General features: G+C 42.8%; 1 protein-coding gene and 1 long non-coding RNA gene across 3 annotated transcripts in view; one reads left to right on the forward strand and one right to left on the reverse strand.

Annotated features, from left to right (window-relative positions):
• Positions 1-22,041, forward strand: part of ADAMTS14 (ADAM metallopeptidase with thrombospondin type 1 motif 14) — a 314,376-nt gene that overhangs the window by 247,613 nt on the left and 44,722 nt on the right. For both annotated transcript variants that reach the window (XM_029609051.1, XM_029609052.1), the window contains exons 12-14: positions 2,369-2,544; positions 3,496-3,629; positions 5,644-5,767. In XM_029609051.1, coding sequence (XP_029464911.1) covers positions 2,369-2,544; positions 3,496-3,629; positions 5,644-5,767 — 434 coding nt within the window. The remainder of the gene's footprint in view (positions 1-2,368; positions 2,545-3,495; positions 3,630-5,643; positions 5,768-22,041) is intronic.
• Positions 1-22,041, reverse strand: part of LOC115095428 — a 306,111-nt gene that overhangs the window by 146,716 nt on the left and 137,354 nt on the right. The gene's annotated exons all lie outside the window — the stretch shown is intronic.

The following is a 22,041-nucleotide window of genomic DNA, read 5'->3' on the forward strand; positions in this document are numbered from 1 at the left end:
GATTGATATTCAAAGCATTTGGCTGGCGAACATTTGGAGTTAGCCAGATCAAATGTGGCATTTAAAAATTTCCCCCTGTTCACTAGCAAAATTTTAGCCCGATTAAAAAAGAGGCGGGTACGGGGGAAGATCCTAGCATGTGTACATAATGTATCCGGCTAACTCTGGTTCTAAAAGTTGGTATCTTTAAAATTAGCCTGATAATTAAAAAAACCCAAAACAAAACAAAAAAAAAACTAGCAGCTGAGCAGTGTCCCAATTCCCTCCCCCCCCCCCCCCCCCCCCCCCCCCCCCCCTCACCACCACCCACCACCACCATCTTAAAAAATTGTTGGTCCAAGCAGCTCTGATCTCCGCACTCCCATCCCCTACCTATAAAAACATTGTGGGCAGAAATCCCCACCCCTGAACCCCTAAAAGGGAGTGCTGAATGGGGATTGGTCCATTCCCTGTCAGTGAAGAGACCAATCCCTGTTCATCTCTCACTGACAGGGATGCAACCAATCCTCATTCAGTACTGTATTCTGAATAGAGATTGGTTGCTTTATGCTGGAATGAAGTGAATATTTATTTATTTTTTTTTATTTTTATATACTGATGTTCCTGTATAATATACATATCACACTGGTTTACAAGGAACTAAAACTGTTGCCTCGGGGGCAGATTACATTGAAACATAACAACAATGAATAACATTAAAGATACATAAAAAAGGCGTAATATAACTGAGATATATTACTACATTGAACATATGTACAGGGGAGATAGGGGCCTGGGAACTATAATGTTATTGTATTCCTCGGGTCTTAGTTCTCCGGGAATGCTTGGGTGAAAAGCCACGTCTTCCCTCCCTGATTGGCTGGCTGCCTCACAGGGGGCGCGGTTAACTCACCGCGTTGTCTGGTTGCGTCTGGCTGCGTCTTTCGATGGCCTAATTAATACTAAGTGCTGGTGCCTGTCAGCTATACTGGCAGCACTTAATATTCAGCGGAGTGAGAGAAGGGAAGATCCTCTCCTCTTCCCGCTCTGCTCTTAAGATGCTTTTGGATGATTTGGGTGGGAGGTGAGGTGTGTGTGTGTGGGGGGGGGGGTGGATTTTTGGCCACAATTTATTTCAACACAGTAATGGGACAATGGGTATCAGCACCACTCAACCCAACAATTTTTTAAGATATTGGGGGCGAGGGCTGGGGGCTGCTCAGCCCACACTACAGTTTTAAAAGATATTGGGAGTTTAGTGAGGGTAAGCCATTGCTCGGCCAATTGTTTTTCTTAGCTGGTGAGTGACAAAGTTCTTCAGAGATATCTTCAAAGATATCCAGTTAAGCAGCGCTGTCAAAATAAAAAAACAAAACCAAGAAAGTAAATGGGCCTGCGGCTGATTCTCACTCTCCTCTCCTCCAAATTCAATATAAGGCCCTATCGGGCCTCACCCTCCCCCCCCCAAAAAAAAAATAAAACAAAAGCACAGCGGGTCGCCTCTCACCCACCACTTGACTGTAGCTCTGTACGAAAATCCTCCACCATGAGAAAAGGATTTAAGTCTCTGCGATAGGTGCAGCATATAAAACGCTGATGTAACTATTTATTTAACATGAGGGCAAAAAGGGTCTGATGTCAGGATGTTTTAGGTTGAAAAATCAATAAAGATATTCAGGAAAAAAACAAACCCTAAAGACTAGCTGAGTCCTTATTTATTTATTTACTTCCAAATTTTATGTTCCATACACTCAGCAAAAGCTGACCAGAATGTGCACAACACAATCAAATACATAATAATAAAAAATAAGATAAACAGAATAAAATACATAGAAAATCTACAGCTTCATGCTTACCCAAATCAGGATTAAGAGCAGAACATATCAGACAATATTAACCCCCCACCCCGAAACAACCAGGCTTTCACCCTTTTCCTGAATGTCTAATAATTTGACGTTCCTTACTATTTAAACCCAGTGTAACTGTGCTGTTTCTTCACTGACCCGAAGAAGGAAGCTTAGCTTTTGAAAGCCAGTCACAGATGAGTTAAGTTAGTCCAATAAAAAGGTCTCATCTGCAGCTTGTTTGTTGACCCTTATTTCTACATATTCAAGTGGACTAGCACGGCACCCACACTACTTTGTTCATATTTTTCTGAGCCATTAAAGTCTAGTTAAAATAACAGACTAGACGGTTTTTGGATCTTGAAGATTGTTATCCAAAAGGAAGATCCATGCTCCAAGTATTTTCGGGTGGATTCCCATTTTTGGTACGAGGCCTAAAAATGTGGAAGATTAAAACATACAGGGTGTTTGATAACATCTGTTCCAAAACACGTGTTAACGCCTACCTCTCCTTTTCTCTCCCCTTCAATTTCTCTGTTTCCCAGCTCAGCCTACGGAGGCCGTGAGTGCCCTGGGGCCACTTCTGAGTACCAGGTGTGCAACAGTGAGGAGTGCAGAGGGCCTTATGAGGACTTCCGAGCCCAGCAGTGCTCCAAGCGCAATTCCTACTACACCCACCAGGGCGCCAAGCACGCCTGGCTACCATATGAGTACCCTGACGGTGAGAAGGAAGAAGGAGAGCATACACTGGGAAAGGGTGGGAATAGGTACAAAAAAAAAAAAAATAGGCAGCTCAGATAAAAGATGCCACAGTCCAGAAATTCTTGGCTTTAGATCACCTTTCTCATGTGCCAAGGCAAGGCTGGCAGGACATAGGTATCCTTTACTGGTAATGATGGATTGCTGCAAGTTACCTTGGATTTTATTTAAAACAGTCATGCCCACTCGACTGGGCACTTCCTCTTTAGTGCACTAGTGATGGCTGATTAGTTTTCAAACAAATGAACTGTATAATCTTTAGTAAACCTGAATTAAAGAACTGCAATGGACTGGATGGCTTTTGGTTAAACAAGTGATTGCTAAGCTGGAATAAATGAGATTTCAAGTATTATGAGATAAATAAAAGCCTGGTGGAAAGACCGATATTGACACACTTCATAAAGAAACGAGAGGGTTTTTTGTTTTTTTTTTACCAGTGATGGCAGTGAAATATATGCACAAGTAGCACCAAGAGAACGAAAAAGATCTTGTTGCTGTGCTATCTGAGGTTTTCCCTTTCTAAAGAGGTAGCAGTCTAAGCAGTAGTGGTATAAGTAAATTTTTGCATACTTTTTAGAAGTGTGATAACTGATATTAAATAATAAAACATGAAGATTAAAAATAATAAATACAAAACAAGATAGAAGATTGTTGTCCAGTGAGCATTAGTGCAATTTAGATATAGTTGGTGTTTATTCACTGGAATATTGTGGGTATTTGATAGATTGATTAGTTTATTATCCACAATCAGTACCACTGATCAAGCTGTGTATGTCCTTGTAAATTTAAATCAGGCTGAGATCAGAACCTGCAATCTCACCGCAGAGCCTCAGCTCCTTTGATCACGTTTCCATGAACAAGTAATACGCAGCACGCGCATTTCCATTTTCTGCTCTGGTTTTCCTTACCACAGATGCCCAGAAGTGTGAGCTCATTTGCCAGTCCAATGAAACAGGGGAGGTAGTTTTCATGAATCAAGTGGTACATGATGGCACCAGGTGCAGCTACAGCGATCCCTACAGTGTCTGCGCCAGGGGAGAGTGTGTGGTAAGCAGCTCATTTCTGGTGCGTCACTTTGTGTTCCTCTGCTATGTATGACTTAGTCATTGGCAATAAAGGTAAATGAGGCTACATTTCTCCCCTAACTGCAGCAGAGTGTTTTCTTAGACCTGCATAATGTCTGTGCATAGCAATATCAAGGCGTATGTCACGGGACTGCATAGATGCCTGCTATTTGCCTGGATTGCAAGGGCATGCTTGTGATTTTAAAGTATTTTCCTGGGTTTCTATAGTGTCGGCGTATAATATTTATCAGGCTTTGCACAGTATGCCTGGGTTTGCATTATATTGGCCCAAATTTGGGTGCTGTTTCCATGAGTAACCGCCAGGCTCATTGGTCACAAAAACCCCAAGAGGTTGATATTTAAAGTGTTTGTCTAGCTAACTTTTGGAGTTTGCCAGATGAAATGCAGCATTTAAACATTTTCCCCCATTCACTGGCTAAATTTTTGCTGAGTAAGTCACTTAGCCAGATACAAATAGGCTGTGTGTGTGCGTGTTTGTGTGTGTGTGTGTGGATGGGTGGGGAGCTGATGTTCCCAGGAATTGGCTTAAATTTAGTGCTAGTCGGATAAAATTATCTCACATACTATGATCAGAAGAACTGTTAACCTAAAGTTAACTGAATAACTAAACCCCCCCCCCCAAACTAGTAGCCAAACAACAACTGATCCTCCCCCCCCCCAGATATCTTTTAAAATTGTAACATGGCTGAACGAGCCCTCCCCTTGCCCCCCAGTATCTTTAAAGTGGTCCTTCCCCATCAGCGTGGCAGTGTGTATGAGTACTGTAGCTTCTGATCTGGCTGGACTCCTTCCAGTTCCCAACATTTTATCTACTGAGTCACTGTTTATCAAAATCTCAGTCCCTGCTAATAAAATGATTTACACCATTCATGAATGCTCCGTATCCCCAGGTGATAGCCAGCACTTTTCTAGCAAGATATCTAGTTGCATCTACATTTTGATAAACAGGTGATAACTTGGCTAGCAGTAAAGGGACAGGGTTTAATTTTCTTTAGTTATTCTAGGTTTATAGGAAAGATGTGTGATGCAACTAGTTAAGGGTTATGCATCTGCTGACCCCAGGGGTTGTTTGCACACCCCTAAATCTGACTGGGCTGGGAGTCCAAGGAAAATGAAGAATGATTCCAGACCCCCCCCTCCCCCCCACAAAATATGGAACAGGAGTCAGAAACAATATAAGACTGAATGCATTTGCCCCACTGCATGTTTCACTAATAGGTAGTATGTCATTTTTAGATATCCCTCTCTTCCTAAGGCTGTGAATCAGTTTCCTTGGCTTCAAGATAGGAGAGAAACCACACAAGTCTTATACACCCATGTATTTTCAATATTCCATTCGTTACTGACAATACCACAGTACCAGACTGCAGCTTTCATGGGGTTGGCATCAGCGAATACGTCTTGAGGCCACCCAAAACAGCACAGCTTTCTGATAGGATTTGAGACTGCTGATTATGTTTTATACTTTAAAAAAAAAATTGTTTGTAGTGAGTTTTAGCACTTGTGAAAAGTACTTGATTGAGAGCAGTGAAAACAAAAGTGCTAATTTATCCCCAGAATAGCTAAAGATTAGGGCAGTGACAGTGCAGCTTTCCTCATCCTGCCCTGCCAGTCATTGGATCTCAGTGTTGTTTCAGTGGGACTCCTTCCAGAGGTAAGAGATAAATAATTCAGCCTTTGGCCTCTCTGCCGAGGCTGCTGGCGAAGATGCCAGTTGTGATGGTGTGTGCTTTTTATACTGATGCGGACACTCATCCACTGAGAACAGGACCGATATCACCAACTCATTACATATTGGCCACCAAACAACTTTCAGGTGGTAGTGGCCTTCAGAGATGGAACTGAAGCAATATCCTAGATATTCTTACTAATTAGGAACTGCTGCCCTGCTAGAAGGCAACTCAAAAGTCTGCATTCTGTGCCCTTGCTGGATTTGACCTGTGTGTCTTTGCTTTGTTTTGCGTTGGGCTTTACAGCATGTTGGATGTGATAAGGAGATTGGATCTCTAAAAGAGGATGATAAATGCGGCGTTTGTGGGGGAGATAATTCTCACTGTCGGACAGTAAAAGGAACCTTGGTCAAGTCTCCAGAGCATTCAGGTGAGGGAAATTGAAAACTGTTCTGAGGGGATTGCTATTTATTTATTCAGTGTAACTCTTTGTACCTTTCAACATTTCTGAGTGGTGAAAAAGAGAACATTCTTAGAGGTTGCTGTTGTAAGGTCTTCAGAAAATAAAATGTAAATATCAATTTCTTCTTCTGGGTCACTAGACAAACAGCCCCTTTTCTTTCTCCAAACTGGAATAGAATGGTTACTCCCGTCCTCTCCAACACTTTTTAGAAAGCAGGCCAGCCTCCAGCTCCCGCCTTTCACCTAAAATCTTCTCCCTTCTCAAAATCTCATCTTCTAACTCTCCTTAGAAGTTTTCTTATATAAGGATGGAAACTTCTCCCTCATTGGACGGCTTATGCAAATGTTCTCTGTAAAGACAGGTAAAGTTTTAGTGTTTGTCCCTGATTCAGACTTTCAGATACTTGAAAGGCTTTAACGATCCAAAGACAACGACAAACCTTTTCCGTCAGAAAAAAATCAGCAGAACCAGAGGTCACGAGCTGAGGCTCCAGGGAGGAAGACTAAGAACCAATGTCAGGAAGTATTTCTTCACGGAAAGGGTGGTGGATGCCTGGAATGCCCTTCCGGAGGAAGTGGTGAAGTCTAAAACTGTGAAGGACTTCAAAGGGGCGTGGGATAAACACTGTGGATCCATCAAGTCTAGAGGACGTGAATGAAGAGGGGGTGGCTCGCATACAGTATGCCGAACAAGCAGCAGCCCTCAAGATAGAAGGGTTCAGAATAAAAGAACAGGAAGCCACAGCCACCGCCGAAGTGCGCAGAAAGGCTGAGCTAGAGATCGCCTTAGACCTGTTGCAGTAAAAGGGAGAAGCAGCAGCCCTTGAAGCCCAAATTAAAGGTCTTGTTGTGGGGGGGGGGGGAGTTGTCACAGCCACAAAAAGTAGCGGACACAGGAATCAATAACCAGGGCCCGCAAGGCCAGGGGTGGGAGGAGGCGGCAGAACACTGCACGGAGCGGCAGTAGCCACAGAGGCATTCATGGAGCGGGATGCCAGTGGTTGGTGTTCCACCTTCACGGAGCGGAAGGCTGGAGTGGCATTCACGGAGCGGGATGCCAATGGTATACCACCTTCACGGAGCGGAAGGATGGAGGGCTGCCGTCTCCAAAAAAAAAAGAGGGGTGGGTAAGAGTATGTAAAATTACCAGTGAGGACATAGGCTATAGGTATTGCCAATTATTAGGCTTGTTCAATATTTGTTGATTGTTAATGTGGCTCGCGAGAATGAGCGCTACTACCTGGAGATAATACCCTTGTTCAATGTACATACACATGGTTAATGAGACTCCATCATTGCTCTAGGCTTCAACAGCAAGAGGAAATGTGGAAGAAAAAAAAAGGATTTGCATTCACAAAAAAGCGAGGTGTAGCTTGCTTGTTACGGCGGTTACTTCCCCAAAACCAAATAAGCCGATACTTTACTTTCAATACATATCCAGCATAGCTCTCTGCTTCAACGGCAGGGGAGAAAGTCTAATACTTCACTTTCAACGCATAGCTCTCTGCTTCAAGGCAGGGGGAATGTGGAAAAGAGGATCTGTATATGGACAACAACCAACAAGGTCTGAATTACATAGTCTGGGTGGACAAAGGCATGGGTGTAGCCTGCTTATTGCTGCGGTTACTACCCCTAATTAAGCTAGATATTCACTTGGATGTGGTTCCGGCACTGCTCTCTACATTGGTGGTGGGGTGGAGGGGAAATGGAACTAAGGGGTACTAAAAGCCAGGCGTAACAAGTATGAGAAAAAAAAAAAAAAAGAGTGCATGGCTTGCTGGGCAGACTGGATGGGCCATTTGGTCTTCTTCTGCCGTCATTTCTATGTTTCTATGTTTAAAAGACATAGAAGCATAGAAACATAACTGCAGAAAAAGACCATATGACTCATCCGGTCTGCCCATTCTTCCAATTAATTTAGCATTATAATTCCTTAGAGATCCCCTGTATTTATCTTATGCTTTCTTGAATTCAGATACTGTTTTTATCTCCACCCTCCTCCACTGGGAGGCTATTCCAAGCATCCATCACCCTCTCTGAAAAAAAAAGTTTCCCAAGATTACTCCTGAATCTATCCCCTTTCAACCTCATCGCATCACCCTTCATTCTAGAGCCTCCTATCCATTGAAAGAGCCTCACCTCCTGTGCATGGAAACCTTTGAGATATTTGCATGTCTCTATCATAGCTCCCCTATCTCGCCTTTTCTCCAGGGTGTACTGTTTAAGAACATAAGAACATAAGAAATTGCCATGCTGGGTCAGACCAAGGGTCCATCAAGCCCAGCATCCTGTTTCCAACAGAGGCCAAAAACCAGGCCACAAGAACCTGGCAATTACCCAAACACTAAGAAGATCCCATGCTACTGATGCAATTAATAGCAGTGGCTATTCCCTAAGTAAAATTGATTAATAGCCATTAATGGACTTCTCCTCCAAGAACTTATCCAAACCTTTTTTGAACCCAGCTACATTAACTGCACTAACCACATCTTCTGGCAACAAATTCCAGAGCTTTATTGTGCGTTGAGTGAAAAAGAATTTTCTCCGATTAGTCTTAAATGTGCTACTTGCTAACTTCATGGAATGCCCCCTAGTCCTTCTATTATTCGAAAGTGAAAATAACCAAGTCACATCTACTCGTTCAAGACCTCTCATGATCTTAAAGACCTCTATCATATCCCCCCTCAGCCTTCTCTTCTCCAAGCTGAACAGCCCTAATCTCTTTAGCCTTTCCTCATAGGGAAGCTGTTCCATCCCCTTTATCATTTTGGTTGCCCTTCTCTGTACCTTCTCTATCGCAACTATATCTTTTTTGAGATGCGGCGACCAGAATTGTACACAGTATTCAAGGTGTGGTCTCACCATGGAGTGATATAGAGGCATTATGACATTTTCCGTTCTATTAACCATTTCCTTCTTAATAATTCCTAACATTCTATTTGCTTTTTTGACTGCTGCAGCACACTGAGCTGACGATTTCAAAGTATTATCCACTATGATGCCCAGATCCTCCTCCTGGGTGGCAGCTCCCAATATGGAATCCAACATCGCGCAACTACAGCAACTGCTATTTTTCCCTATATGCAACACCTTGCACCTGTCCACATCAAACCTCATCTGCCACTTGGATGCCCAATCCTCAAGTCCTGCAAGGTCCTCCTGCAATGTACTATCCCCATATGCTATCCTCCTGCAATGTCTATCCCCATATGCTTTAGAACGAAGACCACTGACCATTTTAGCAGCCACCCTCTGGACCAACTCCATCCTGTTTAGGTAAAGTTTTAGTGTATTTTTTCCCCTCCCACCCACTCCTATGCACATTTTTTGATTTATAAACTGTTACCCTCATTAAGAGATCAAGAGATATTTTCATAACATGAATCAATTAAGGATTTAGATAAAACAAGGAAGTAACCCAGCCCTCATCAGTAGATTAACTGTTGTCCCCTTGCAGGTCATTGCCAAACAGAAAATAAATTTAAAGCACTTTCCTTTAGATTAAACATTCCTATTCCCTTAGCATTCTTAACTAAAAGCTCAACAATATTAAAGTTGAAGTAGTAGTTCAGCAGCGAGATGAGAGCCTTTCAGTTTTTTACACTGAGCGCCACATGTATGATTTTCTACCAGTTGGTGAGAGGTTGTATGTGTATTATGATATTGATTGTACATTGCTTTGAGTGATTCTTAATCAGGAAGAGCTATTCATTAATGTATTTTAAATAAATACAATGTGTGTACCAAGTGAAAAGAGCTCCTGGCTGTCAGAGAATGAGTCAATTTCTGGAGGCCAGAGTGACAGACCTGGAGGTACAGAGGCAGACAGAGAGGTATATAGAGGAGACTTTCATGGACATAGTAGAACAGTCGCACCTCCAAGCTGGAAGCCCTTGTGTTACCTTGGAGGAGAAAGATTACATGGAAGGAGAATATCACATTGGTGTAGCAGGAAATGATCCTGTAACTAGGCCTTACCCACCAGGTGATGCAATATTCTCTTGCACCAAGGCTACATCTCCGGTTTTCAGGTAAGCAACTCTGCTTTATCAGGCATTTAAACTAAAGAGTGGGGTTGGCACCATGTGGCCAAATAAATTGGCATGACACCCCCAAGTAATACAGCAAATGGAAGGAGAAAACAACAAATTTAATCAGCTTAAAAAAGCAAAAAAGGTGACTAGGAAGAGCAGACTAACAAAGGAGAAAATTTAGAAAGCTATGACTACAAATGCTCATAGTCTGGGCAATAAAATCCCAGACCTGCAGGCCCTAATGGTGAAGGTGGATTTGGACATTGTTGCTGTTACAGATACATGGTTCACTGAGTCTCACGACTGGGATGTGGCCATCCCCTGCTATAGCTTGTTAAGGAAGGATAGAGAGGACAGAAAAGGGGGAGGAGTAGCTCTTTATGTCAAAAACAATATCTAAGCAATTGAAATGCAAGGGATGTGAGGTAGGAAAGAAGCATTATGGGCTGTCCTAAAAAAGAAGATGGTGCTTCCATTTACACTGGTATGGTCTACAGATCTCCAACTCAAACAGAAGAACTGGACAGAGATCTGGTCAAAGACATCCAAAAAGTGGGAAAGAAGGGAGAAATGCTGCTTGTTGGAGATTTTAATCTTCCAGTTGTGGACTGGAGTATCCCTACTGCTGAAACTACAAGAAGTAGAGAGATAGTGGATGCCCTTCAAGGAGCTTTGCTCGAACAAATTGCAATGGAACCCATGAGGAAGTGTGTGATACTTGACCTAGTGTTCACACATGGGGATAATGTCTCTAATGTCTGGGTAGGTACCCATCTACGTACCAGTGATCATCAGACCGTATGGTTTGATATCGCAAATAGGATACAGAGCGTTCACATGATCCAAGTGTTGAATTTCAAAAATACAGACTTTGTCAAAATGGGGTCTTACCTGGAAGATAAACTAGAATATGGGAGAAAATGCAGGAGGTATAACAACAATGGGCCAAATTTAAAAGGAGCTATTACAAAGGCAACAAATTATATGTTAGAAAAGTAAACAAAAGTAAGAGGAAAAAGAAACTAATCTGGCTCGCAAAGAAGGTGTCTGAACAAATAATGGCAAAAAGAAAGGGTTCAAGAAATACAAAGAATCCCAAACTGAGGAACATGGAAGAATACCTGATGAAACTGAGGGAGATGAAGGAAGCAATCAGGAAAGAAAAAGGTCACGTGGAAGAAAGGATTGCCAAAGAAGTAAAGCGAGGTGAGAAAACATTTTTCAGATATATCAGAGACAGGAGAAAGGCCCAATGTGGTATATCAAAATTGAAGGATGACAAGGAGCAATATATGGAGAAAGACAAAGAAATAGTGGAAATACTTCAGTTTGGTGTTCACTAAAGAAGACCCTAGAGAAGGATCATTGCTGATTGACAAGACCATGGATGGAGTGGTGTAGATGCAACCCCATTTTACAGAAGAGAATGCATGGGAAGAACTAGGAAAACTGAAAATAGGCAAGGCAATGGGGCCATATGAAATACATCCTAGAGATGTGTTGGAGGGTCCACTAAAAGACCTGTTCAATAGATTCCTGGAAACAGGCGTAATGCCACATGATTGGAGAAGAGTGGTTATGGTCCCGCTTCACAAGAGGAGAGGAGACTGGAAAATACAGGCCGGTTAGCCTCACCTCTGTGGTGGGAGACTTTACTGAAGGAAAGGATAGTGAACTATTTACAGTTTGGTGGGTTGCTAGACCCAAGACAGCATGGATTCACCAGGAGAAGGTCCTGCCAGACAAATATGATTGGCTTTCTTGAATGGGTGACTAGAGAAATGGATCAAGGAAGAAGGCTTGATGTGATTTACTTGGATTTCAGCAAAGCTTTCGGAATGGTCCCACATTGGAGGCTCATGAGTAAAATGAGAAGCTTGGGTGTAGGCGCCAAGGTAGTGGAGTGGATTACTAACTGGTTGACTGACAGGAAACAATGAGTAATGGTAAATGAAACCCACTATGATGAGAGAACAGTGTTAAGTGGAATGCCTTAGGGGTTGGTTTTGGGATCGGTTTTGTTCAGTATCTTTGTGAGTGACGTTGCGGAGGGGTTGGAAGGAAAAGTTTGCTTTTTTGCGGATGGTACTAAGATCTGCAACAGAGTGCACATGCCTGAAAGAGTAGAGGTACTGAAAAGTGATTTAAGAAAACTTAAGAGTGGTCAAAAATGTATCAACTGTATTTTAGTGCTAAGAAGTGCAGAGTTATGTCCCTGGGGTGCGATAATCCAAAAGAGCTGTATGTGATGGGGGGTGAAAGACTATTGGATGCTGACTGCATAGAGAGATGTATAATCAGCAGGAAAAGGGAAGTGATAATGCCCTTGTACAGGTTCTTGGTGAGGTCTCACTTGGAGTACTATGTTCAGTTCTGGAGACTGTATCTCAAAAAGGATAGAGAAGGATGGACCAAAATGTGTGGGGTCTCCATCAAAAGACTTATGAGGAGAGGTTGTAGGACCTAATATGTATACCCTGGAGGAGAGGAGGTGTAGAGGAGATATGATACAAACCTTCAAATACCTGAAAGGTTTTAATGATGCACAATCTTCAAACCTTTTCTGTTGGAAAGCAGACAGTAGAACTAAGGGTCACGATGTAAGTCTCCAGCGGAGATGACTCAGAACTAATATCAGGAAATATTTCTTCACCGGAGAGGGGTTTGGATGCCTGGATTGCCCTCCCAAAAGTGGTGGTGAAAATGAGAACACCACGGAGTGGCAGTTACTACTCTTAAGAGAACGCATGGGTTAACTTGCATGGAAAGACAGTTACTACCCCTAACAAACACATGGGGGTCACCTGCATGGAGCGGCAGTTGCTGCCCTTCACAGTGGCAGTTGATGCCCTTCACGGAATGCATTGGATAGGCTGCATGGAGCAGCAGTTACTACCATAAGCAAATTGCAGGGCAAACTGGATGGACCATTTGGTCTTTACCTGCCATTATTACTATGTTACTATGTAGATGCGCTCTTGGGGGCCAATGTACTAACTTGCAAAATCTTTTCACAAGTGGAGCTTTGTGCAGGATAATATATGGAAACAATCTGGAATATACAAAACTAGAAATATTTTAGGGTATTTGAGCATTTTTCCACACAAAGGCCTGTTTATGGAAAAATTTATAAGTTCACTGCTATGCACATAAGTTTCTTTAAATTCATTATTAAATTCATTGTTAATGGTCTGCTGTGATGCAAAATTATGCAAAGCAGTTCATTAATAATGAATTGTGCAAAAACTTGATGTGCAAAATGTTTTCACATACTGCATTTCGCAAAAAAATAAATAAGAAAAATACTCCACACCTCAATGAGGAGTAGTTATCTTTTTTCCAGCCCCAGAGCTCTGGTTCACACAGAGGTTTTCTACACAGCTAATTTGCATGCAAAGAAAACTTCTGTTCAATCAAGGCTGCTAAACAGTGGAAAATCCCGCAGGTTACTACATCAGTCTCCTGGTTTGCAACCTGGATGTTTTTGTATTGAGATTTCTTGCACTGGTTACTTGCGATTTTTTTTTCTTGTTACTTTTGAGCACGATTTTCCATTTGTATTTTATGGACTTGCTGGGCAGAGAAAGAACCTTGAACAGTATCTTTTTTGGAGGTGTGGGGGTGCTATTTTGGGTGCAGTTTTCAATACGTGTGTTATGAACTGCTGCCCACGGGTTCCCCTGCGAGCAGACTCACTCACCATGCCGCTGCTCTTCACCCAACGCGGCAGGACACCGCCGTCGGGCCTCCTGCGTGGCTGGAGCCACGGTCTTGCCTGCCCCTCGCGGCCCGGAGGCCGCCTTGGATCATCATCTTCACTGCGGCCAGTGCCGCGGACTTTCTGCCTCTCTCTGCAGGGCTGGGACCGCCCCTGATGCTACTTCCATCTTCGCGGCCCTAGGCCGCAAACCCCGGTTCCATCCGGCTGCTGGAGCCGCCCCCGGGGCTCCCCGCAGTGGCTGGAGCCACTGCCGACATCAGGGCCTGCTCCTCAGCTCTGCCTGCGTCTCTACGCGATGACACTGTGCAGGCCGCTGTCCATGGTCCTGCACAGCCCTGCTCCTGCTTGCTTCTTAGGTGCTGGCGCGCGCCTCTCTGCCAGATTTAAAGGGCCAGACACAGGAAGTGTGCTGGCCCCACCTTTAAGTGGACTTCCTGCCTGAGTCCTATAAAAGGGCTGTCTTCTCAGTCTGTCATTGCCTTGCATCGGAGTGTCATCCCTCTGGAGGCTCCTGCCTGCCAGAGCCTTGTAAGGTCTTCTGTTCTTCGTGGAGCTCCTCATCTTGTCTGCCTTCTACCATGTCTTCATGTCTTGATGTCTTACCTGAGGTCCCGGTCCATGTCCTGAAGTCTCATCATGATGTTCCACCTCCTGATGTGCCTGCCTTCCAGGATGTTCTTCCCTGCATCTTCGTCTGGTGCTCCTGAGCCTTTTGATCCTGTAGGCCTGTTCTCTCGGATGACGTGTGCCCGAGAATGGGGTGGCCTGCAGGTGGGATTGTCCCGGTGCTCCTGAGCCTCTGTTCCTGCCAGCCATAGAGGGAGCTTCGGGTGACATTGCTTCTGTCATTGGAGTTCCTCTTTGCCTGGATCTTCCCCGCGCTTGTCCCGCTCTCCTCATGGTCCGTGACCAGCCTCCAAGGGCTGTGTAGGGCGCGTAGTGGGACAGGGTGGTCCGCGACTCAGTCCCGCGGGTGGCCTGAGTAGGGTGCCCTGAGAGACAGTGCAAAGGTCCTTCCTCCCAGTTGTTGTCAAATCCCAGGTGTCTTCATCCGTGATGCCGTCACATCAACCAAGTGTCTTCGTCAGTGGTGCCGTCGCATCAACTAAGTGTTTTGTCTGCGATGCTGTCGCATCGACCTTAGTCCTGTCTACGTGTCAAGGCCCGTCTGCCCTCAACCTCAGGCCAGGCCTGCTGCTCCATGCTGTTCCACGCAGCAGGTCCGAAAGGGCTCGGAATGGTTGGAGGACCATTCAACTTCCAACATCCTTGGGTGTTGGCCTTGGGAGCTTGCAGGCCTGGCAGAGGGTCAGCCCATTAGCCATCGTGGGACACGCCATCAACCCTCGGCTCGGCCCTGAAGGTCTGGGCTCGGTCCGAGGCCCAAGGGCACACTAAACCACCAGAACACAACAGAATGCAATGCCTTAGAGGCCGTCTTTCTTGACAACATGCACTTTTGGAGAAAGTCCATTGGTCCCTTTTTTACCTGTGAATGTTGCCCTGATTTTCAAAGCAACAGCGCGTGTGGTTCTTTCACTCTGATACAGGTATATAAAGCACCTGCGCATGATAGCACCTTCATTTTAGCACGAGTGGGTTTTTTTTAATGGAAATTAGCATGAGTAGCATTGAAAATGCAAAACTGTGCCTGTTCTTCCACCCCCCTGATCAAAACGTACCCCTCAGGAATCTCTAACGTTGTGAAAGAATGAATCTAATTTTAGCCTCATTGAGGAATGACATTTCTCAAATTGCTGATTTCAATACATTAATTGCTATTTACCCAGGCTTTTAAAATTGTCCTCCCCAAGCCACAGGCCTCCAAGAAAATTTTCAAGGGGAAACTCCCTGAAGAGTTTTGAAAATTTGGGAAGCATCGGTACTTGTGTTCCCATGTCCTTTGCAGATGCAAAATACTGGGGATAAAGTACTCAAGGGTATTTAAAAATGAAAACCCCCTGTTTATTTTACCTGCCCTGCCCCTGTTTTTGATCCAGTTCCTTTCTGGAGCCAACTGAAGTCTGCATGCTGTGATACCGAGATTATGCTTTTACCTACATTCATGGGGGAAGTATTCTAAAGGAGTTTTTACATGGGTTCCCGAATAAAAGCTTTGGAAAATTTCCCCCATAGAGCCCAAGATTTTAAAGTTGGGATTTTCTAACTGCAGTTCAATTTCCATGTCAGTGGGACGAAAGGGTTAATGGCAACATTTCCTCCTAGTATGTACATTTCTCCTGACTCCAGAGCTGTTTGCATTGGCCCATAGGTCAGCCTTCCTGACAGTTTATATTAGGGGGCGGGGCCTCTCTTTTTCTGACAGCTTGTTCATACCTGGAAGTATCCTCCCTCTGTGCACTCTTCTCTCTATCAATTAAAACTCTCATGACCAAGATATTGGCCTTTCAGCTGTTGTCTGCTGTTTACCTTTGAAGTTCATGACCCAGCAAAGGACCTTCCATGAAATGGTGAGGCGGAGCCTATACAGCAGGGTAATTCTGGGAATTGTCAGATATTTAACAGATGCGCAGTCTTGCAGGTGTAACTTTCAGGAAAGGGGACTTGGAGCCAGGGGCTCTGAAACTCATATTTTTTTATTATATATTCTAAGTTTATATTTAAAGGGAAAGGACTGTGAATACCTTCAAATACCCAGATTTCTGTAGCGCACACACACAGCTGGCACAGATTATCGTTTACAGCATAGCCTATGTTGGCATTGCCTCTAGAGAGTGGTACCATGCTTCATAGTATGATGCCATGGTTATCAAATTTGCGGATGATACAAAATTATTCAGAGTAGTTAAATCACAAGCGGATTGTGATACATTACAGGAGGACCTTGCAAGACTGGAAGATTGGGCATCCAAATGGCAGATGAAATTTAATGTGGATAAGTGCAAGGTGTTGCATATAGGGAAAAATAACCTTTGCTGTAGTTACACGATGTTAGGTTCCATATTAGGAGCTACCACCCAGGAAAAAGATCTAGGCATCATAGTAGATAATACTTTAAAATTGTCGGCTCAGTGTGCTGCAGCAGTCAAAAAAGCAAACAGAATGTTAGGAATTACTAGGAAGGGAATGGTTAATAAAACGGAAAATGTCATAATGCCTCTATATCGCTCCATGGTGAGACCGCACCTTGAATTCTGTGTACAATTCTGGTCGCCGCATCTCAAAAAGATATAGTTGCGATGGGGAAGGTACAGAGAAGGGCAACCAAAATGATAAAGAGGATGGAACAGCTCCCCTATGAGGAAAGGCTGATGAGGTTAGGGCTATTCAGCTTGGAGAAGAGATGACTGAGGGGGGATATGATAGAGGTCTTTAAGATCATGAGAGGTCTTGAACGAGTCGGTTATTTACACTTTCGCATAATAGAAGAACTAGGGAGCATTCCATGAAGTTAGCAAGTAGCACATTTAAGACTAATCAGAGAAAATTCTTTTTCACTCAACACACAATTAAGCTCTGGAATTTGTTGCCAGAGGATGTGGTTAGTGCAATTAGTGTAGTTGGGTTCAAAAAAGGTTTGGATAACTTCTTGGAGGAGAAGTCTATTAACGGCTATTAATTAAGTTTACCTAGGGAATAGCCACTGCTATTAATTGCATCAGTAGCATGGGATCTTCTTAGTGTTTGGGTAATTGCCAGGTTCTTGTGGCCTGGTTTGGCCTCTGTTGGAAACAGGATGCTGGGCTTGGTCTGATCCAGCATGGCAATTTCTTATGTTCTTATGATTAGGTCACATGCTCCATGTATTTAGGAGGAACAGTACTTTAAATTGCATTACTACAGTATCCTATGGCTGCAATGGTATCTCCAGAATAACTGATTGGAGGGGTGGTACTTCTGGAGATCACAATTTTTTTTGTTTGTTTTTTTTACTTTTGTTTAATTTTTTTATTATAATAATTCATCAAGATAAAATCTTAAAGGGCCTGCTTTTCAAAAGCATGTACACGCTTAAAACTGGGTTTTACGTGTATAAATGCACTTTTGAAAATTGCTATGATAGTATGTTACATTTACATGCGTAACTCCCTTGAAAGACAATAAACAGAATGGCCATGTGAGTAAATCCCCAAATTAAAGAACTATATCTGTTACAGTATAGAGTTCAGAGTAGGACAGGATTTCAATATAAACATTTTAATAGGTAGGGACTAGATACTAACTCCAAAATCAGGCTGGGGAGGATGCTAGAGAGCTTGTTGCCTGATAGACAAGTGAAAGGTCTGTGGAACAAGGCAACGTCAGTAAATCCTACAATTAAAGTTGCCCTTTCTTCCATTTACCTGTCCCAAGAGATGACTGTCATGGCCAGTGAAGTACTTGTGCCACTTTCACTTTGAGAATCAGTTCAAAGCCCAGCAGTGAGAAGGTACATGCATGGTCATTGTCCCAGCATGGAAAGTTTGAGAATTATCCCCTAAATACAATACATTGAGCTTTACTTATGATCCTGGCTTTGGGACTTTGGAGGGCTTAACATTGCATGATGTAGTAGGGATTGCATATAGGAGCATATTCCATGTTATAGGGAGGGGTCAGAAAAATGTATGCATTCAGGGACGAAGTAGCACTGGGGAATCTGCAAGTTTTTTAACGTACAAGGTTCTTGGAGGTACATAATTTATCCATGGTAACAAAACTTAGTTACTGAGACACTGCGATCTGAGAGGGCTGGTGCAGTCTCAGTATGATGTTGCAATAGTTTATATGTTTATTCTAGAGAACAGTGTGTCTACAGAAAATTGGTCATTTAAATCTAAATCCAAGTTCATTTGTGCTTATAAGCTACCAATCCTCGTAAACCCCAAGGTGGCATGCAAAACAAATATTAATGCATCCAAACAATACAAAGTGTACATGAATTCAGCTAAAATAAATAAGCAGCAGAAAGAGACAGACACCAAAACTAGATTGTTGCTAGCATTTCTAAATGCTGTTCTTAAAAACCTTGGAACATGAATACGTTATTTAAATTTTACTTTAAGTAAATACTTGATCAAATAACCAGGCTTTTGCTCCAGTTAAAATGATTAAAAGAAATGATGGCTATTTTAAGGGGATGGAAGGGAACGTATTGAAATATGTGGAATAAGTGAGATGATGAAGCTGGAAAGTAAACGAGTGGGAGAGAAAACGGGAAGTGATTTGTTTTCTTTAAATCCAAGTTTAGACCTATTGAGAGGAAATAAGGGCTTTTGTGGGAAATAAAGAGTGCGGGGGAGGAAAAAACTTTATAGCAGATTCCTCTTGCAGGTCTTATGAATGCAACTCATGGCGCCAAATGTTTTTTTTTTTTCTAAAATCATTTTACAGTTCATAGTTCTGGGAGGAGTCAGCAGCAGAAATCACATAAGGATTGGAAGATTATTATTATTATTTATTGTTTTTACATATCATCATATTAGTTGCTGATATCAAAATGATGTTCTACAGAATAAACTATGCCTTATACAATATTGCTCCCAGATGAGTTCATGTTGCTGAAATTGTGTATAATTTATTTTTTTGTGAATTCAATAACATCTGAGCAATCAACTATGAAGTATAGCCTATTATCCACAAAATTCTTATTCCTCCCTCTTTCCCTCTGCCTTTGAAAATATAAAACAGAAATTTCAAACATTGTTAAATTGCCACAATTAGCACAACATATCTTCCTGTGAGTCCAGACTCAGAAAGGGTTTGGTGAAGGTTTGCTGATACATCACAAAATGAAGACATTACAAAAAAATCAAAAGTCAGACAATTCAATTTTGACTCATTGTCTGATTGTTTAACCTTAAAGGAAAACATCAGTTCATCATTGGAAAACCTAATATCACTTAACATTTTAATAGCCTGCTAGATATATACAGCACTGGACAGGTGCATACGAGAGACAGTCCCTCCTCCACGGAGCTTACAATCTATTTGAGACAAACAGACAAGGCAGTGAAATGTGTTTGATATGAGAGGGCTAAGATCAGGAAGCATCGGGACTTTGGGATTTAAAAGCAGTCTGAAAGAGGTAGGTTTTTAAATGGGACTTGAATATATCCAGCTAGGGAGCGAGATGCACAAGCTCAGGAATGCCATTCCAGAAAGCAGAGGGTCTAGAATTAGCAGTGGAGGGGAAGGCTACGAAGAGGAGCAGCTTGTCCAACAAATGGAGGTCACAAGGAGGGATGAAGGAAGAGAGGAGAGAGAGGAATGCATTTGTAAGTTAGAAGAAAAGCAGATAGGGAGCCAGTGGAGTACTGCGAGAACAGGGGTGTGACATGGTCTTAATGATGGTGGAGGAAGGTAAGCCATGCAGCTGAATTTTGAATAGACTGTATCAGAGAAAGGCAGTTCTATGGAAAACCTGGGCAGCATTGCAAGCCAAGTGACAGGTGATATGAGGATTTTGGTAATGTGGAATGGGGAGATTTAGCAGTCTTCTGGACATGTCCGAAGAAGGAGGGAGAGGATTCAAAGGTGACCCCCCAAAGTTGTGGGCTGGGGAGTCATGGAGGATAATGACGTCATCCACCAAGACACTAAAATGTGGGAGGAAAGATGAAAAAGTTCACTCTTGGCCTTGTTAGGTTTGACGTGGTGGGTCAGCCAGGCAGCAGTGTGAGAGTTCCAGTACAGACTACAGAGCAATAGATCTGGGAGTCAAAACATTAAAGATGGCATTGAAAAGGAGATCAGAGCACCAAGTGAACGACTGTAAAAAGGGGAGACAGTCTAGAACAGACCCTTGGGGTGTGCTGACTGATAACAGACACTTTACAGCATTCACAATAGCAAAAACTGTCACAAGTTATGTATTTAGAGTAATTCTGTGTTGCAGCTGGTCCTGCGATTATACTGAAGCACTCAAATGTGTTCCCAAACACAAAAAGATTAAGAACTGCGATGTGTTCCCAAACAAAAAAGATTAAGAACTGCGATGGCCTTCCTAAAGATACAGAGGTCCACATTCAGCCACAGTCCGGCTAGCAAAATTAATCGGATGCATCTATCTGGCTAACTTTGCAGTGATATCAGACTGATGAAAATCCCCAGCTATCTTAAAATTAACCAGATAACTTTTCCTGACTAATTTTAGGGAAACTGTTTGGCTGCCCTAAAGTTATCTAGCTGCGTTAGCTGAATAACAATGAAAATCAGCATTTATAAGAACATAAGAAATTGCCATGCTGGGTCAGACCAAGGGTCCATCAAGCCCAGCATCCTGTTTCCAACAGAGACCAAACCAGGCCACAAGAACCTGGCAATTACCCAAACACTAAGAAGATCCCATGCTACTGATGCCAGTAGTAGCAGAGGCCATTCCCTACTTGATTAATAGATAGCTGACTTCATCCCAGAATGGCTCCGCTCCCGAGTTAGCCAGATAAAATATTATCCACCCATCTCGGGGCCGGTCAGCAAAAGGGGATTTTCAAATCCCACCATTTGTCTGGCTAAATTCTGAACTTAGCCAAACAAATGGCACTGAATAGGGAATTCACATTTCTGAGCAAGTAATTCAGGGCTGAGGGCACCAAAATATAGGAACAGCAGTTGCAAAAGGCAGGACAGTGCCGAAGCGTTGGCTTATCAGGGTTGTGCAGTTATGGGCACATGTGGTCAATACTTAGTACAGCATCTTCTGAGATAAGCATTGCAGTTTGTTTCCTCTTCAAAGCAAAGCAGTGGTCTTTTATAGTAAGAACTTTAAAGCTTGGGGATCTATCAGTATATTTCAAAGGAGGTTGGCTGAATTCTTGGAAGTCAGCAGATTGGCGTAGGCAATACCGGTCTTCAAAAGCCACGAGCCAGTCAGGTTTTCATACATCTCCAGTGAGTATGCATGAAATGGAGGCAGCTTATGTAAATGCATCTCATGAATATTCAGTGTGGATATCTTGAAAAGCCGACCGGCTTGCAGCCTTTAAGGACCGGAATTGCCTACCTCCGTATTAGATTTTAAGTGTTGATTCAGGGAGATGCCAATTTTGGAGTATATATGTATATATATATATATAGAGAGAGAGAGACAGACAGAGAGAGAAATATGTAGATGTACACATATATGAGGCTGATATTCAAAAAAAAGCTGAGCACCTAAATTTGGGTTCCTAAATTAGGCACCTATTTTCATCCAAACTTAGGAGTTTAAGTTTCCAGCTGAAAATGTACATAAATGTAGGTATCCTAAAAGTTAGGGCCTAAATTTAGGCCTGCTATTCATTTGCCGGATTTAAGATTACAAATAAGATGCTTAGTTTTGAAAATCAGTGCTATCCTGTTAAGTTTGTTTCTGCACCCTAACTCCTCCCCTGTAACTACTCACTTTTTAGGATCCTAAATTTAGGGGCTTTAATAAAACTAGGATCCTAACTTTAGGACCTCAGCCCTAGTACATTTTCAAAAGGGCAAAAGTTAGGAGCCTAAACCATTTGAAAATTGGCTGTATATATACATATATATATATAGAGAGAGAGATTTTGAGTC

Source organism: Rhinatrema bivittatum, chromosome 7, assembly GCF_901001135.1.
Source record: "Rhinatrema bivittatum chromosome 7, aRhiBiv1.1, whole genome shotgun sequence".
NCBI classification, from domain to species: Eukaryota; Metazoa; Chordata; class Amphibia; order Gymnophiona; family Rhinatrematidae; genus Rhinatrema; species Rhinatrema bivittatum.